The sequence below is a fragment of the Maniola jurtina genome, chromosome 24, assembly GCF_905333055.1.
Source record: "Maniola jurtina chromosome 24, ilManJurt1.1, whole genome shotgun sequence".
Taxonomy (NCBI): Eukaryota; Metazoa; Arthropoda; class Insecta; order Lepidoptera; family Nymphalidae; genus Maniola; species Maniola jurtina.
The window spans coordinates 9,323,930-9,344,312 of record NC_060052.1 but is presented as its reverse complement, the minus strand read 5'-3'; the positions used below and the strand labels follow the sequence as shown (position 1 = coordinate 9,344,312).

The 20,383-nt window shown below is 38.5% G+C and overlaps 1 protein-coding gene across 4 annotated transcripts in view; it reads left to right on the top strand.

Moving 5' to 3' along the window:
- The window catches only part of LOC123877493 (protein Skeletor, isoforms B/C), a 64,729-nt gene that overhangs the window by 14,326 nt on the left and 30,020 nt on the right, over positions 1–20,383 (top strand). For all 4 annotated transcript variants that reach the window (XM_045924289.1, XM_045924291.1, XM_045924290.1 and 1 more), the window contains exons 2-3: positions 7,350–7,487; positions 19,412–19,596. In XM_045924289.1, the coding sequence (XP_045780245.1) occupies positions 7,350–7,487; positions 19,412–19,596 (323 nt within the window). The remainder of the gene's footprint in view (positions 1–7,349; positions 7,488–19,411; positions 19,597–20,383) is intronic.

Here is a 20,383-nt window from a genome sequence, read left to right as displayed (position 1 = left end):
TCCTTCAGAGGTACAATATTTTATACTTAGAATAATTTTAGCGTATGTTCCCATATTAAAAAGAAGCTACTGTATAGGCACTGGCAGTGTGAGCTGTGCAATGATAGATAGTTAAGTTAGTTAGATTTTTTGTAGAAGTCTGAAGCAGAAATGTGAAATCAGTGGAGCTGTGGCTGATTGCTCTCCATCGTGTCAAATTACCGACCCATAGAAGTATCTGAGTGAGGGAAAAGACAGTGTATTTATGTTTGCGGATTAAACAACAATTTACAGAATTTATAATATTTTATTACAGAAGCTGACTGTAGTAAAAACTCTCTGTATATTTTAAATGTAAATAATAATAAATAAATAAATAAAAATAAAAAATATAATTTTTATGATAGAGTCTTTCTTACCTACACTCAAGGAAATTTCTAAATAATTTATCAAAGTCGCTTCAGTAGTCGGTGAACATACATAATATTATCTCGAATTTCGGCATTTACAGCATGGCGCAATTTTTGATATGTAATTAAATTTACAGAATCCTAGTGTAATGACGATTAGTGTTAAGTAGGTAAGCGCTTTGTAATATAACTGTAAGCTCGTTACGCAATGAGTCTGTATGATCGCGAGCTACACTACAGGGAGATAGCGTACAGTGCAGACGCTCATGTAAGACTTACATCACGCGCTATGCTGCGCGCCGCGACTCCGCTCCACTTTCTCCCGCGGGTGAAACATTTCTGTCACGAATTATTAACGCTTTCTTTCTTGATTAATGACAAGTGGCATAAAAAGTAGGTGTATCCTTGAGTAAAGGCTTGGACGCACACGCCGCGCCGCGTGAAAGTAGTGACGAGCGATGGTAAAAATAAAAGAAGGATAGATTTATTCACTGTAGTATCCCAATAAAGCAATAGGTACTAGCCGCCGCGTGGTGAAAAATCAAGTAAAACAATTTTTATAAACTAAAATAATTCCATGATATTTTTGAAAATTTTAACTACGAGTAAGTATCCGCATGATAGAAATTACGGGAAAAATAATTACTATTTCCGATTAAAATACAAAACCCAGAGATTTGGAACAATTTTCGGGTATTTTTATGACTGAGTCCATTATAATTTGCTTTACTTACTATGTGACTTGTAACAAACAGTTCCCTGACACAAAATGTTAACGTTTACGGATGCAATGATGTGACGTGCATTTCTTTTTTCTTAATAAAAATAACGAGCAAACGAACAGGCGCCTCACCTTGATGCTAAGTGATTTATTGCCACCGCTCCGGTGCTAGAAATGTTCATACATTTGCAGCACCAGAGGAACCGCCAATGCGTTGCCGGCCTATCAGGAATTTGTTGGTCCGCCCCACGAATAATCCCATGTTGTAATCTAGTGGGAACACCGCAGAAGGGAGTTGATTCCACAGTTTGCATGTGCGTGGAAAAAAGGATCTTTCACACTGTTGCCGCGTCTTGTTGGTCCAAGACTTCAATAAACTAATGTTGTTATTTTATTAGACCGGATTTAAAAATAACGTTGTAATAAAAAAAATAAGATACCTAGTAATATTATCTTGACGGACACTTTAGATCTTTGACAAATTATGCGTCTATATAGGTCTGTCTTGTCTGTCCAAAAAATTTAAACCGTGTCAATTTATAATACAATTAATAAAGATAAAAAGTAACTACTAATATATAAAAAATTTGATACCCCTAATGGACCTACTTGATTTTATCACAAGACTAGCTGATGCCCGCGACTTCATCCGCGTGGGTTTGGTTTATTAAAAATCACATGGGAACTGTTTGACCTTCCGGGACTAAAAGCAGACTATATTATCCTTCTCAAGCAAGCTATCTCTGTACCGGGCAAAATCGGTTATACGAATATACGGACAGACACACTTTCACATAATATTAGCACAGTTGTACGACGATATTAGTATGGACATGGGTCCGCATATCTAGCACATATTGATCGAAGGGGAATTGTTTGATATAGTAAAATTATAAAAGAGTAATTGTAACTAAGTAAATAGTTTGTAGTGTTTACCGGCGGCCGGTTGGTCGCAATCGTCACAATATAACGGTAGTGCGACGACCGGAACCAAATGATAAAGGTTATGACGATTGACTCGAACCGCTCGATTAAATTAGCCTATCATGTACGAGTAAGCTTATAAAGATATCATTAATTATTCCTATTGAAATGTTACACACAAATGTAAATTGTTGATACAATAATAATTAACAGTTTGCGAATCATTTTTAGGGTTCCGTAACTGAGGGGTGTCTACGAAATCCGTCCATCTGACACCGTGTGACCATCCATCTGTTCATCGGTCTGTCTATCAGTGGGCTGTATCACATCAACTGTAAATAGGCAGAGTTGTTTCACATTGTGTGTTTTGCAACAGTTATTTCCATGCCCTTCTGCTTTTGACTGCGACCTTGGCAGGGTCCTACGAGAGTCCTATTCTTGTATGGTCTGCTTCAATAAACCTCCTTCAGGTTTTGGCGGGTCTACCAGGTCTCATTCGACCACCTTCAATTGATAGGAACGCCAAAACCCTCCCGAAGAAAACTCCCTCTCCTTTCTCCTTTATTTTTAGGATTTTTTTTAGGAACTCTCCTTTATTTTTCGAAGAGAGGAGGTTTCCCTCCTCTCTTCGAAAAATATGCCCGCCCCATCATTGCCATCGCTTTAGAGTTTTTTCTGAAAGAAAATACACCTATTGGGAATTGGGATTATTTATAGTATTTATCTACATCAAGTTAGGATTTACATAGGTTTTTAACACCCTTAAATTTTTTCGACTGTTTCTGAATTTTAGTTGGTTTAAATGTAAACGTAAAACAACGTATAAAACTTATGTAACAGTCGACAAAGAATCATTTGTACGACTTTTCACACACTCTGCAAGTTTCCCGCCGGTCTGCGCACGTCGAGTGCTCTTATGTATCGACGGAGTTAGAGATGGACCGTTTCACAGGTAGCATGTGAAAAATCAGATGAAAAGTTTTTCAAATTACCTATGTAAAACTAGCTACCTTACTTATAGTGGCCTGTAAAAAATCACAAAGCAAAATCTCACAAAAGAAAAATATTTAAAATCCCGCTTTTTAGTATAAACACAAAATATAAAAATCACCTATGAAATCACTGTGAAGGAATGTAATTATTTCACCAAATGAAAATGATTTCAAATTAGCATCCCGTGCCTATCGCTAGACGAAATGCATTCGTTAGCGAGCATTCAGCCTGAACTACCTTTGCATGTCTGTTCCACAGCAATAGGTCACAAGTGCAACACAATCAAACTATACTAGCACTAATTAATACAGAAATAAGACTCAAAATAGATGAAGAACACTAGCATTGATGTAGACCTTTTTTGTTGATGTTAGTACAGATTGTTATCCTAATTGCGACACAGCTATCGAGCAGAAAAATGAGCAAACTGAAACTCAAAATATTCTCAGCTGAAAGAGGAAAGCTGTTTGGAAAAGTTTCTTCAAAATTTTCTTTAAATTCTACCTCTATTTCTAATTTTGATGAGAATATCAGCAAAATTTTGCTTTAACTGCTTTTTTTTGCTTAGGAAGTTAACTTTTGACAACTGAAAATTTACTCTTTAAAGCTAATCTAATTTTACGTCACCAAAAATAATACTTAGTTTGAAATTTTGTAAAAACTATAAATTATCCTGAAAGAGCTACTATGTATTTGAGATGGTCTTGTAGTTGATTGAATACTTAGAATCTAAGTAGTCTTGTAATTTTTATATGTAGAGTCACGATTTGTTAAAGCGCCATAAGTTAGCCTGTTATACAAAATGAATGAAATGAAATAATAATTTATAATAATATTAACATTATTTAAATTAAATTCAAAATAGCACACTGGAGGTGAGCAATTTTGAGCTATTTTCTGTTTGAATCTCGATGCATCAACCTCCAATGTGCTATTATTGGTTATGAAATAGGTACGTTTTATTTTATTACTTAATTTTATTTTTATTTAATTGTATTAATTTATTTCATTGTAAATTTAAATCGACGAGAGATATAATTGATAAGTACACTCTATAATCTATACATATAGTACGGCTATAGTGGTACTCAGTAGTGCTACGGTGCTATTATGCGGCAGGTCTAGCTATAGGTACACAGCTCAAGAAGTAACGTCTAACAGTAAACAAAATACCGCATGCGTCTTTATACCGCTGTACGCCAACTCGTCCGCGACCCGACATTAACTTGATACACGACTAAAGCACCCGCGTCACAACCAAGTCAATACAAACCTTATGACCTTGTAACAAAGTTTACTATCTGTTGGGATGTGGTGCAGTTTTTCTGCTGCCATTTAAGGTAATGTCACTTTCTTGAGAGCACTTTCTCGGACGAGTTCAGCACGAGACTGCTCTTGTGCACACCGCGCAGCTGACACTGGATGTAAGAAGACAGAAAACTTTTTATACTCATAGAGTTAATAGGCATCCTCTACGTAAACACAATTATAATAATCTCGTAATTTCTATAAGACAAAATATTCTTAGTTACAAGAAGATTAGAAGATAGAAGATCTATAGTAATACTAGCTGATGCTGCGACTTCGTTCCCGTGGATATAGATTTTTAAAAATCCCGTGGGAACTCATTGGTTTTCCGGGATAAAAAGCAGCTTATGTGTTAATCTAAGGTATAATCTATCTCGATTCTAAATTTCAGTCAAATCCATCCAGTAGTTTTTGCGTGAAAGAGTAACAAACATTCATAAACCAATCCATACATACAAACTTTCGCGTTTATAATGTTAAATAGGTATGATAGGCAAACTAGAAACCTCCTACTCCTCCTCAGGAAACAGGAGGCAATTCCTGCGCTCTGCATCTTTTCCGCAATTCATGGAGTTGTTTTTTTACACAAGTTTAAAAAGTGATAAAAATCTTTCTATTTCTATGACATTAGACATTAAGTTGTAAGCAAAAACGAGTCGTCGCCCGCAAAAACTTTTGGTCGGAATGTTCCGTGTTTTACTACATAGAGGTTGTTGCATTCCATACATTTGTTTCGATGGTTGCTATAGCTATGTATGGCTCATGTGTGTGGCGGCTGCGGGCGCGGCGCAGGCGCAGGGTCGCCGCAAAGGTCCGGAGATCACCTCGCTCCAGATGCAACGTATCGCTTTATTTATTGTTGGCGGCTCACGCGCAGCCGCCACCTCACGTATCTCTATAATTTACTGCGTGATACGATCTCGACCGAGCTTATATCTACACTAACTCGTGACCGCGACTTTGTCCACGTGGACACAAATTTCGAACCATCTTATACGGTTAGATTTTTCAAAAATCCTTTCTTCGCGTTTTTTGTTATACTTAGCTATCTAAGACATCCAGTAGTTTGAGCTGTGCGGTGATAGATCACTTAGTCAGTCAGTCAGTCACTTTTTCCTTTTATATAATATTTACCTATACTAGCTGGCCCTCGCAATTCTGACTGGCTTCATGAATGGATGGAAATGCCAAAAATCCTGAAGCACATTTTATTTTTATTTTTCATTGAACTCCCAAATTCTAATTTTCATAGGCATAGGGTTTTTATACAAACTTCCAACTCCTCACTGATTTTTCACTCCTCAAGCAAAATAAAAAAATCAGTGTCAGCGGTTTGAGCTGTTGTTAGTCAGTCAGTTTACCTTTTCAGCAGCCATCTTTATAACAGAATTATCTGATTTTAAACTCTTACCGGATATGACTTCAGATATTTTCGCATTCTAATGTGATAATGTTATGAACATGCGATAATAAATTAAGCTGTATTACGATTCTATGTGCATAATATTAGTTACGTACGTACCTCAGAGATTAATAAGCTCTTATAATTTCCACATACCGACCTACTGTCGGCAATTAGCATGTGAGATGTTACTGTTATATCATTCATTAATAGGTACAGGCAGGTATAATGCAAACATTTTGAGAATTCATTCGTCATTTTTACTCGAGAGAGAGTTTATATTCAGTAGCTACTTGTTTGTTTTATTATTTTGACCTCTACGTCTTCCGTAGCTGCAAAACCATCAGTTTATCGCGTATGTGTCAGAAAACTAGTCATGGACAGGGTTATTCGCCAGAGGAAGGGAAAGTGTACAAGGATACACTCTCTCTGCCGGAAACATTAATACACGTAACACCAGTATAAACACAAGCTTTTAAATATTCATATTTTTTAAATGTAGGTAAGCAGCTACATTTTCCTGGAATCTAAGATTTTGAACACCCAATTTACCATCATACGAATGACTTTCACATAGGTAGTTAAATACATATTTAAATCTATACTTTTTTTCAAAAGAAGGAAGATTTTTCAAAATTCCCATGGGAGCGAAGCATAGGTGCTAATCATAATAAGTAGCTATGCCTAGTAGGTAAAGTAGAGAAGACGAAAATAAATAATTTTAACAGTAGAGTTAACTATTATGTTAGAGATCAGTGATAAAATAGTCATGAATGGCGGCAGTATGTAGGTCAGGAGGGCTACATTCAGTCAGCCTTGACATGTTCACTGAGCGTGATAGTCATCGGGCCATGGTGCATGAGCGCAGGTTGGGGACCAGTTCGGTGACAGCGGAGGTCAGATGACAATCGCTGTGTAAACTGGAGGCCTATGAATAAATTGATAGACCCTGATTAAATACAAAGAATATATTGTTAGGATGAAAAAGAGGTTTTGGCAATCTAATATGGAACAGTTTGTACCAGTAGCTATGTGGCCGGTGATAGTTTAGTGGTTTAATTTCCCTTTAGTATACAGATACTTTCTCATGTCTCACTAATTGATGTCTTAGAGAACTCAAGCATAGCTCTCTCCATTGCTTACCCTGATTTAAATAGTGCAATGCTTATTGTTCATCATTACCACCAATAAAGAGGGAACTACCTAACTTGTGGCTACCCTGGCTATAAGCGCTGTGCACGCCACTAGTTAGCGACCTACGTATACAGCTGTGTCACCAGAGCGCTAGCAAAAACGAAGACGGGTGATAGTATTGATGATTACTGATAACATAACATAAAAAATATACGATTTAAAAAAAATCCTGTATTTTAAAAATTCCAAATAAAACATCTGACTGACGCTAGAGGTCAACGAACGTTTCGTAAGTAGGCCACTTGAAGTCAATGCCGCGTCGTAAGTGGGGCATTGACCCGAGTTTTGCACGCTATACAATGCGGGTTTAAAAAATACTGAATCGTTCTGGTTACATCGTGTATGGTCAATAAGTAATATGGTCGTATCCAGTTGGGACAACAGGATGTTTGGTTAACGTGATGCGTTTGTTCGCCAGGCACGGCCGAGGCGGGCTACCTGGGCAAGGAGGTCGGGGCGCTGTCGCAGCTGCACCACGCGGTGCGCGGGCGCGTGTACGCGGTGGACTCGCGCACGCTCTACTTGCACGACTTCCACTACGATGGAGAAGGACCTGGTAAGTTTTTAATCGACTTCGAAAAGGAGGAAGTTCTCAATTCGTCGGATTTTTTTTTGATTTTTATTGTGTTAGAAAGATAAAAAGGTAAGGCCTATGTCCAGCTGTAGACGCCTACAGGCTGAAGGAAGGAAGGCTACAGGCGGAATGGAATGTTTTTTATTTTATTTTATTGAAATGGTATAGCGCCGTAAAGGTTCGTACTAACCAGGAGCATTCTCTTGTCATTTCATTCATTCATCACATTTTCGCCGCATCCAAAAATAAGATTTCTGCATAGGTATATCAGCGTAACAGCACATTGCGCCCTTTGTAATGCAAAACAATAAGATATTATAGAACACGCTACAGGCAACGCATGCCTTGTACCACTATCAATATACAGTGAATGTCACTACCGCTGTGTGAACACCAGCGATGTAGTCAACTGACCACATCACGTTGAGGCAGAGAATAATCAAACATAGATATTAGATGTTATCAACATAGATGATACCTGGGCTCGACGCTCCTTGATTTCCCGGGGACTATATGGTGTTCTTGTATGTTTTTTTTTGTCTTGGCTGTCTGAAGATTTTTTTTCTCGGACTTCCCAATTCCCAAGACACGACTTTTTGTAATCTAAAACAGTTCAGTTTTCAAACAACCCCCATTAAAATTAGTTTTCGCAGTGGGAGTTTAGAAGCACATTGTGTCCATGCAGTGACAGTTAACAGAACTAAAGTGAAGTGTAATTTAGCAGTTATTCCCAGTTTAGCGCCACAGTGTAGCCTTTGCTGTAAACTCTACTCGACCGCCGCGTGTCGCCTCGTGTCTAATTGACAGAGTTTGCTCACGTGTGCTTTCACATGCTCCCATTAAACTAAATTAAACTCTATTATAACCATGTTAGAGTTTGAAATGGCTTGTATTTAATATATCTCGCATTTCGGGATATAGGATAATGTTGTGTGGGTAATGTCGAGCGGGAAAGCGAGCACATTTCAATGTAAATGTTGTAGAAAAGACGTTTCATACTCCTAATGTTTGCTGAATGTGTTCTAATTTTAAATTTACTCGGGGTAGGTATTTTATTAAATTTTCAAGTCATGTTGGCTTAGGAGTCAGAATGCGTGGATCCTTCGCCACCGAAGTGTTTGAGTTCGAGTCTAAGGCTCAGATAACCGGAGCGTAAGATTAAATGGCAATAAGTTAAAGCTTCCATTAAATAGTTTTACTACAAGTTATTACTGCCATAACTTGATAATATTGTTGACATCGCGATTGGAAAGTCCGCAGGCCGCTCGTCTGCGCTGCCCCTCCGGCGATATAATACAGCTAATTATATTGATTAGTTCCGGACAGTTTACGAGCTCTCTCATTAGAACGCTAGTCTCACAATATCCACAATTGCTTAATATTATATTATATTAATATAGAAGAAAATTTGTAACTCTTACAGAGTTAGTTTGCGCCGCGGCCTTCCTTTTATTTTTACTAGGAACAGAAGGCGGGTCTGGATCCGATAATGACGTCATCGGAGAAATGGGGCTTGTTTCTAGAACTACCTCATATCCGCATACAGCCGGCCAAAATGAAACCCCTGAAACCTCAGAGACCATAGACAAACTTTCGCTACGTTGTACGGGACCCGTCTATGAGTTGATTTGCTACATTTATAGTTTTTTTTTTTCGCGATAAAATTCGCAGAGTACTTAATTGATACTTATGCCTCGGAATCCTACTGATATTATAAACGCGAAATTTTGTATGTATGGATGGATGTTTGTTACTCTTTCACGCAAAAACTATTCGACGAATTTAGCTAAAAATTGAAATGGCGATAGATTATACCCTAGATTCACACAGAGGCTACTTTTTATTCCGAAAAATCAGTGAGTTCCCACGGGATTTTTAAAAACTTATATCCACGGGAACGAAGTCGCGGGCACCAGCTAGTACGTAGTAGTACTTTGCTACACTCCTAAGTTTTTTACATTTTTAATACCCTCTTTTATTTCTTTGAAGAAAAATAAAGTCAACAAAGAAGAAATGAAAAGTATGCCTTCATTACGCACAATATACTCATACATAGATATAAATCGTTGAACAAAGCTCGAAGGCCTTAGCTTCTGTCATCAGGTGTGCGGGGGGCTTTGGTTATGGTGTCGCGGCACAGTGTGAAGTGTCCCCCGGGTCCGGTCTACTCGCGGCGGGCACAGGTGTAGCTATTCTGCGTAATGAGAACAAGCCAAATATGATGAATTCAGCGTGATGTAGTAAGTAGTTTTGAAAGTCGGTGAGGTGGTGGATTTTTCGAAAATCCTGAAACATAATTAATGGTACTTCTTAATTTTTTACTGAAAATCTAAACACCAATTTTCATGGAGATAGCTTGAAAAACGACGGACTTTCATACCAAATCCTTTCTTAGCGAGTGCCTGCGTCATAAAAGGAGTTTCTAACCCCAGTAGTTTAGGCTGTGCGTTGATCAGTCAATCAGTTAGAAAAATATTTTTATCACATCGTCATCATGATCAACTCATCGTCGACTCACTACTGAGCACGCTGACCAAACTGCAGATTGGCAGACTTCATACAACTTTAAGAACATTATGGAGAACTTTCAGGCATGCAAGTTTCCTCACGGTGTTGATTGCTTAAAACGCACATAATATTGTAAGATCATTGATGGCACCCATCAAAAAACTGTCAAACTTATGACCTTTTTCTATAAACACGCCACACACACCTAACGCATGTGCATAACAACATTAAGGTGCTATACGACCTACGGCCTTTGACTGTACCTATATAATTAGTCTATAGAAGAAGATGTAACAGATTTTTATCGGGAGAGACTTAATATTATAGTCTACAGCTTAAGACTAATTGGTATTACAAGGAATGGCTACAGAATATTAAGGAGAGGATATAATTGGTCGGCCTCTAATGCGCGCTCCTCTGAGGGTAACGCGATACTAAGCCGAGCGGCGGCGCTGTCCCTGGACGATACTTGAGGAAGGAAAAATGGTCAAGGGCGAAATCATTGTGTAGCGAGAGTTCCGTACAAAAATCCGTATTCTTTTTGTAGAAGTAAGATTTTGTTTAGATTATTATTTTAGTTTTTTATTGTGTGCGAAGGATTTTATTTTTATTATGTGTAAAGGTATAGGAAAAACTATATACCTAAACTAACTGTGTGGAATTTTCAATACCCGGTAAAGGGGCTTGCTGTGCTGTTATGATGACAAATCTGTTTCATAGAAAAGTATGTTTATAATGGTTCTAGTATCGGTGTTCACTACGGAACCCCGAAAGAGAGCTAAGTGCAGCAATGATCTGTTGAAATTTATTATCTTTTAAAGCGTTAAGTCTGTCCCTATAATTTCCCGCGAGACTTGAGTCGCTGCGGGCAGTTTGTTCATCTGCAACAGTTATACTAAGAGCTCCGGTCGTGGTAAAAAGATGAGAATTTTGAAATTTAATATTTACTTATACACAGAACCCGCAAGACCAGTTAAAGTTTATTTCTGCTTACAGAAAAAAGCAAATACCAAGTGTCTCTATTTTTTTTTGTACCCAGAGAAAAGAAGAGAAAAAGAAAGAAAAACTGGGAAGCACTTATCTGTATAAGAGATCTCTATTTCCTACGCTTATGCTATACTACGTCTGTGACTCTACCTTCGGAATGACTTCGGAATGCAGATCCTTTCAGAAACTCCGCAGTTGCTCTTTACAAAGTGTATAAAGTTAGAAATATGTAACGATAAACTCTGCCATACCCCTTCCAGGCTAGCCCGCTTCCATCTTAGACTGCATCATCACTTACCACCAGGTGAAATTGCAGTCAAGGGCTAACTTGTACAAGAATAAAAATAAAAATAACTTTTTCGGACAGCTGGAAGCTCAGCCAGTTGCTTCTTTGTAATAACTTTTGCAAAAAAAAATTATTCATGAATGGTAGGTAACATTCCTAGTGCACTTGAGTGTTGTGGTTATAAGTGGAAACTCCCAGGTTCAATCCCGGCAGGCACATTTATAATACAACGCAGACTCTTGAATACACAACTAGACGATTACCATCATCATAGCTGACTTTGAGAATTCGTTATCAATCTGTTTGTAACTACTAATTACTGACTAAAATATGTGTAGAAGTGTTAACCGTGTACTAAGGTTTGCATATTTAGTTTTTTTAACCTATTGTGATGTATTTATGATGTGAATGGAGTGTTAACTATGATATTGGTAAGTTTGAAAGGGGCGTGTATAGCCTGCAAAACTGTGTTAGATTTATTATTTTGTGTTTATCCTGTGTGTGTTACCGGGACATAAACTGTGTATATATTTAATATTTGATAATAAAGACATTTTTCAAACAAACAAACTAATTACTGACTAATTACACGTAATTGATTGTAATTGCGTGTTCAAAAACAACCCGCGTGACGCCCGCATTGTGTAGTGTCTGATGTACAGATAATAGATATTAGCGATGGTATTGGAGCACTTGGAGCGTCTAATCTTGTTTATCCAGCGGGCTATTGTGATCTAATAATATACCTACTTACAATATTAATGTTGACACAACATACCTTGTTGTCTCGGAGAAACGGTTAGGTAAGATCGTCATCATGCACGAGTCTCTTCTCAGAGTGAGAAGGCTTTAGACTTTAGGCCATAGTATTCGACGCTGGCTAAGTGCGGACTGGTAGACTTCACACACCTTTGAAAACATCATGGAGAACTCACAGGCATTCATTTTTTTATTTTTTTTATTTAGATAGGTAGTCTCACCTGGTGATAAGTGATGCAGTCTAAAATGGAAGCAGGCGAACCTGGAAGTTTTCAGTTTTTATTAAACATCCATACCCCTTTGTTTTCTACTCCGCATCGTACCAGAACGCTAAATCGCTTGGCAGCACGGCTTTGCCAGTAGCCACGTCCAAAGCCTCCCACCAGACCAAACCAGAAATTCAGAATTTGTAAAATTCTAAACCCCTGCCGGGAATGGAACCCGGGACCTCCCACTCATGAGACCACAGCGCTTACCACAGCGCCAGGGACGCCGTCGAAAAGTTTCAAGTTTCCTCACGATGTTTTCAACTAAATTGCTTAAAACGCACATAAATCGAACCCCCGATTTCCCGAACATAAGACTGACATTTTAACCGCAAGCCTAGCACCACATTTGTTAACATGTTGGCTTATTAATCGCGGGGTCCGGGAACAATCATGATGATTTTTAAATCTTTTTTTGTAACCTGTCATTTGTGTTTTGTGGGGCAATAAAGTATATATACATATATATATATATACATATATATATATATAGCATATATACATACATACACGAATAAAATGGGCAAAGATTACTCGTTGAAATTTATTCTTTTGTTCACAAATTAAAAAAAATAAACAAGGTATAGTTTCCAATGTGTGGTGTCGGTTATTGGTTCAGCGACAGATATGTCGCCGCAAATTGGATTTAAATCCTCAGCCACGAGTGGCGCTGTCCGAGGATTCAAGCCGATCACTCTTGACCGGTGAGGGCCGCCGTGTTGGGGTACTGCCATATTCATCGGAAAATATTTGTCCCAATCTTTTATCTCTGAAAACGTCAGGAGGTCATACTGAAAATATGTGTGGGAAAAGGCAGAAACTAATATTATTATTATAGGTATCTGTCTGGATAATACTAATATAGGGAACTGTGAACTATCAGACGTAATTTGCGGACGTAACTTTGAGCGCTCGCGGACGTTCGCGGACGTCCGAGATATATGTCACAAGAATAATAAGACAGCGCAATAACAGAATCATACAGTGTGACGCTCACTATTACCCCAGCTATTACCGTCGATTAACATTCTTATTTTAGTCAAAAATTGTTGCTATTTAGTTGGCCAGATGCTGCACAATTTTTATTACAGAATATAAGCTGTTAATTATGACTAATATTATGTACTCCAGGAAATCCAATTATGTATTGTAAAGTAGGTCGAGCTATACTATCTCCCGTCCAAAATGTTAACGAAGCAAAAGTGTCACGATTCATATAAGTTCCCTTGTATGTGAAACCTCCCCGAGGCTGTCAATGCCCACTTAGCGCCTCTTTCCAATTAGCTCCACGATTATTGCCAAATCCGCCGAATGTGTCCAACTGTCACAACTGAAATACTATCTTAAAGTGTGCAGCATTAGGTTCACATTCGCTAGAACTGGTTATTTTGGGATTATTCGTTAATTATTCTTCACTAGAGATATATGGGACAGTTAAAATACAGCTCATTAAAAATGAATTTTCATTGTAAAGCAATTCTTTACTTATATAAATGTGTAACAAATCGAAATAGTATAAGGAGTTTTCATCTAAAGGAGTACAATTGTACCTACTTTGAATAAATGATTTTGATTTTGACTTTGACTTTGATAATAATTTGCCAGGCCGCTTACAATTTAAACTTCGTTATTCGGTGATCTCTCATAATGAGAAAGGTTTAGGCCATAGTCCACCTATCTGACCAATTGCGAAAAAAATTTCTCACTGTTTAGCATGTGATATTTACTGCCTAAAACTCACACAACTCCGCAAAGTCAAAGGCGCGTGCCCCGGGATCGAACCCCGGAACCCCAGACCGACTTCTTAACTACTAGACTATCGGCGCTTTTGTTGATTAAAGTTCATAGTAAAACATTCAAATCCATTCAGTATTTTAAGAATTTAAGAAGGCCATTTAAGAATCCCGTGGGAACTCTTTAATTCTCCGGGATTAAAAATAGCCTTTGTCCTTCCTCGGGATGTAAGCTAACTCTGTACCTTTAATAATTAAAATCGGTTAAACTCTCGGGCCGTGAAAAGCTAGCAGACAGACAGACACACTTGCACATTTATAATATTAGTATGGATTAAAGTGTTTAATGTTTCTAAGTAGGTAAGCTATTTAAGGGGATCACTCAAGATAAACCTAAGATGGAAGCTGCAATGGGATATTGAAGGATAACGTTGCAACTTGAAGCTACTTATCTTAGAGCTACTTATTCAAGACGTATAAGCATTTCTGCTTTAGCTTAGCACACATTTCCTATTCCCATACTAAATACATTATAAATGCAATATAAGTGTGTTTGTAGGTTTGTTCTTCAACACCTTGCAACGGGGCAACTTTTTTGCTTAGATAGATATAGTAGAAAACCTGCAGGGTGACATGGGCTATTTTTATCCCAGGAAAATAAACGGTTCCTGTGGGATAGCATGCCATTGTGCACGATTTGTCCTTCAAGCAATTTGCAGCAGTTTTAGCATGAGCAAGGCTCAGAGCAAAACTCTCCAGATCTTCAGCTATATGAAGACCTGGAAAGTGATCATCAACCCCTCACCGGCTCACTACTAAGCACGGGTCTCCTCTCAGAAGGAGAAGGGCTTGGTCCTAGTCGTCCACGCTAAGTGCGGATTGGCAGATTTCACACACCTTTGAGAACATTATGGAGAACTCTCAGGCATGCAGTTTTCCTCACGATGCTTTCCTTCACAGTTAAAGCAAGTGATATTTAATTGCTTATAACACATAAAACTCGAAAAGCCAGAGGTGCCCGGGATCAATATCTTAATAGATTCTAAAATACCTAAATCCACCCCGAAGGAGTCGCAGGCTTGATATTATAGTAAAGCGATAATAACTGCATCATTACCTATTGATTCTGTAGCAATGAAGTAGGTATCATTACTAAATGGTGCGTCTGTGCAGTTGCTTCATTGCGAAGCATGACAAACTTATTCGTTAAAGTAAAAACGTGCACTAATCATTGTTTTTATTTATGTACATCTGTAATTTTGTACTATTGACTCATACCAATCGAACTAGCCTGTAGTTACCAATTCAATTGTTTTTTTTTTGTTACTTAATCAAAGGAATGCTTCAAGGTGTAATTAATAGAGCGTCTTTATTGTGTAAGGAATGTTTTATTGGACCCCACTGGCACAGCGCGTGACTTATAAGTATATGAGCGGCTAGATTCGATTCCTGACAGGGGCAATTTGGAAAATAACTTCTAAATTGTTTCTGTTTTTATCTGGTGGGCTATAGCTTAATTTTTTATTGTTTGCTGTTATAGACGTCATTTATAGTACATAAACATATAGTGTAAAAATTTGAACTCGTGCGGTTGAAGCTAATCCTGGATAGACGGACGGATGTAGACATAACAGGCGTATCCTTGGTAATAGGGTCCCGTAGATTTTTCAAAGTTAAAGTCAAAGTCAAATCATTTGTTCAAGTTGGGTACATTTTTAACCCCCGACCCAAAAAGAGGGGTGTTATTAGTTTGACGTGTGTATCTGTGTATCTGTGTGTCTGTGTATCTGTGTATCTGTGTATCTGTCTGTGGCATCGTAGCGCCTAAACGAATGAACCGATTTTAATTTACTTTTTTTTGTTTGAAAGGTGGCTTGATCGAGAGTGTTCTTAGCTATAATCCAAAAAAATTGGTTCAGCCGTTTAAGAGTTATCAGCTCTTTTCTAGTTTTCTTGTAGAAAAGAAGGTTGGATAACCGTTAGGTTCATAATATTATGTCAATTGACAAATGTCAAGCTGTCAAGGATGGACACATAATTATTTATTTGAAAATGATGTTTTGGAAAACTTAAATACTTTGTCGGGGGTGTTATAAATTTTTAATTTACACTTGTACACTTTTAGATTGTCAATTATTGAATTAGTAAGATAGTGATGCAATGGTTCCAAACGCGCCCAGGTCTGAGAAGAGCTCACAACAAACTCAGTCTACTTCCACCACTTCACAAAATTATTTAAGCTTCTTAGAAGTAAATATCAAAGCTTGTAATATTTAGGTAGGGAACCTTAAAAACTCCCGTCCAACCAGTGGTTCAGTGGGTAATCCCCGGCCGGGTGTCTAATGCAAAAGTACGTAAATCCCGCTAAATTGAAGCACGTGTAATTTTTGGAAAACGTGAAAGTTTCGGTAAGTAGTTAGTCTCGCGCGACGCCGGGGGGCGGGTGGGGGGAGGCGGGGGAGCGCTCGATCTTCCTAACTTCCCTCTTAAGAGATTTGGCGAGACAAATCTCTTCTAATAAACGTTTTTTATTACCTACACCTACTTTTGAGGTAAAAGGAAAAACGGAAACCTTATAGGATCACTCTGTCTGTCTGTCTGTCACTCTGCCTGTCTGTCTTGTTTTTTTTCTATCTTTTACAGGTTGCTAGCTTTAGTCCGCGACTCCATGCGTTTTCATGGATACATGCAGTCATGATTTAGGTTTCAAAACCCTTGGTTGTCTATCAACGCACAGCTCAAACTACTGGACGGATCGAACTGAAATTTGGTATGCACATAGATATTATGATGACGTATAGACATCCGCCAAGAAAAGACTGTTGAAAATTCAACCCCTAAGAGGGTAACGTCGGGGATTGTTGTGTGCAGTGTGGCGCACGCGGGTGAAGTTGCAGATATTATAAGCTAGTAGGTACATTATAACATCTGCATCGGTGGTTTAGTTCACGGCATTTTGAAAAATGTTACTCCTTGTTTACACTATAAAGTTGCAAAATTTCAGCTTTCTAAGTCCAAGGTGGGCTAGGTGTTGATAAGACAGTAATCAGTGAGTGAGTCAGTACTTTTTAAAAATATATTTAGGTTTTTGTAACATCAAGACGGCGTCACACAAGCTTTTCACTATAAACGAGTCGATGTTTCTGTTCGCGTTTCTTGCCGTTGACATCTGACACACATAATTAGAATTCCGGCACTTTCACCGGTGATTGATCACCGTTCTCACGAGCCCAATATAAAAAAGCTCAAAGCAGATAAGCCTACCAATATAAAATTAAAACTGTTGAAATAAATAGAAAGATTGTTTACTCCAACAAACTTTCATAAGTAACTAGGCCTTTTGAATTGTCAAATGCATCTACCACTAATTCGGAATGCCCTTTCTACCGACAATAGAAAAATGTCTTTTTTGTCTGTTTCGATTCTAAGCTTTAAAACTCGACTCTTGCATTTTGTCTGCACCAACCCTCTTTCAAGTTGGATTAAACCTAACCATTACCAAAACATCTAACTACTCATCAGCACCCGATGGTGATTTTTTTATGATTATAATTAAAAACCATTTGCTCTATCATGTATATCTCGGGCCACATTAAGGTTAACGTCAATGCCCAACAAAACCATAATAATTAACGCTTAAACTGAGTGGCCACACTTGAACGGTTAACGTCTAATCCCAATTGAATGGGGTTAAACCTATGGGTTAAAGTTTAAACGGAATAGTGTACGTTGACCGTGGCTAACGCCGTCGAACATCGCGTTGGGACATCAGCAACAAGACTCAACAAATCAACACCGAGCTGGCCGGCTACACGAATCACTCACGTTAGAGCAAATTGAAATAGTTGCTTGGCTGTATAGTTGGCAGCATCCAGTTGGATAAATCGCTGCAACATGCGAATGCGGAGTGCGGACCTCGCTCGCTTGTATTGCATTGTTTCGACGCTGCACTCCAACCTTTTGTTTTTTAATTACCAATCGCCAGTTTTCGCTTTATGTTTACAACAATGCAATCAAAGATGAAAATACGCTTTCGATAGACTAGCCAAATACCTAGGTATTTAACTATTTTGTACATACACGTACATTATTGTCGACTATGTAGTAGGTAAAGTTTGTAAAGTTTGCGTTAGGTGCCAATATAAAATATTTACTTGCTCTTGTATGGCAAATGTGAATAATAAATAATTGTAATGTAAATACCTAAATGATTGATTGATTGATTGATTGATACCTACAGGCTACAGCAACTTCATACCTAGTAAATAATAATTGTATAAATTTTAATTAATCTTTTACATAGTAGGTCTATTTATAACCTATTTATCCATTGAGCTTTTTTAGCTGGAAAGCTAAATAAATAAATAAATCCATGCCGTAGAGGTGAGGTGGCCTACGTTGTAATGTTCCTCTTCCAGACATAAATCCTCGCGGATGAAATCACGGGTACTCCATTCAGTTCTTTAAGATTCGTTTAGCAAACCTTTCTCAAAATATTATTTTTCGTAATATCTATTATACATATTTTCGTCCGTCCGTGCGTCTAGCGTCCGACTTGCGCGAGTATTTCGTGCCTCGTTTACATCTCAAAGTACTCAACACTTTTGTGTGAATTTGCGTTGGAAATTTTTCGCTTCAACAAAGATTCAAAATGAAGCGTCTGGGACACTCTAAAATAGGTTTTGGATTTAATTTTTTTGCGTAGGTATTAAATCCTTTAAAACCTTGTAAGTAAGTAATAAGAGATGCAAAGCGATATCAAAAAGTTTTCATAACGACTAAGGGCTTTGTACATAGTGACAATTTCACGCGCAGTAAATAACGCGCGTTTTACAAACACACGTCGACAGCGCTGTAAATTGCATTGCGAGTGTATTGCATACAGAGTTGGCTTTGTTATAAACGAATGTATTAAACATTATTTTAATTAAAAGAGAACAGTTTTAAACATATTTTAACCATGTGTTAAGCAAAAAATGTTTTATTTTTAAATGTTTTTCCAACTCGAATAGCAAGGTTCAGCAATGTAGACTGTATTACACTCGCAGGGCGTTTTAATCTTTATGATAACCTCTGCGTTTGGTTCGTTTTGCGATTTAAGTCGCAGTAAGTAAGTTACAGTCAAGATAGGTCCTTCTTTAGGGGAGCATTCAGACGACATGTGCCATATACCTTTATAGCTCGTTCACACAGGCTGCATAAGTCTAGACGTAGCGCGTACCATTGCGCTGTAATGTATGGAACTGTATGAAACATGTCATACCGCTTGTTAGGGGTTGTGTTAGGGGTTTACGCGCGTCACTACGCACGTGTCACGTGCACGTGCTTGGTGTGAATCGGCCTTTAATCTGATTTGTTTATTTGCAGCTGCATACTTCTACGTGGGAACGTCGAAGACGCCGAGCGCGGCGGGCGCGCTGCGGCTGCGCGACGAGCGCGGCGGCGGCGCGCCGCTGCGGCGCTACCGCGGCGAGAGCGTCACGCTGTCGCTGCCCGAGGGCAAGACGCTGCGCGACGTCGCGTGGTTCTCCGTCTGGTGCGACGAGTACTCTGTGAGTAAACCCTCTGTGTCACAGCAACACACAGCAACTCATCACCGGCCCACTACTGAGCACAGGCCTCCTCGCAGAGTGATAAGTAGTAAGAGTAAGGGCTTATTCAGGCAGTAGTCCGCCACGCTGACGTGAGAATTGGCAGACCACACACTTTTGAGAACATTACGACAAACTGTGGGCATGCAGGTTTTCCCCACGATATTTTCATTCGTACTTAAAGCAAGTAATATTTAATTGCTTAAAACGCACATATCTCCAAAACGTTAAAGCAGCGTAGGACATACTCGTAGCAACTGACATAATCACCGGTCAACCAAAAAAATGAGTTGGTTTGCCAAAATAATAATATTATGTCCGACTATACGCGTCTATGTGTGTTTGTTTATAATAAAACGCGTGCTGGATTTGCGTTCAGTGTGCAAACGCCCTAAAGAGCAGCTCGCTCCAGCAATGCGCAGGATTGCAATTAAGTAGGTACTTGTAGGTATTCATGGTATAATATTGCAAATTCTGACTAGTTCTTCTTGAAATATCATTTCAAACCAGATAGGTACCTACATTTGACAATTTAAAAGTACTTTTAAAAGTCAATTTGAATTAAAATAAAACAATTTTTCTCTATTCTACTGACTATACGACAGTTAGCAATGCACACAGTACGACTGCTGGGTTTGTATTGCGTCACCGCTCCCTGGGGAACTTTGCGGCAAACTCGAGCAGTAAGCTATTGAGTAAGTTATTCCGAAACTCCCTCCCTCGATACGAGCAAGCCTTCATGCACATT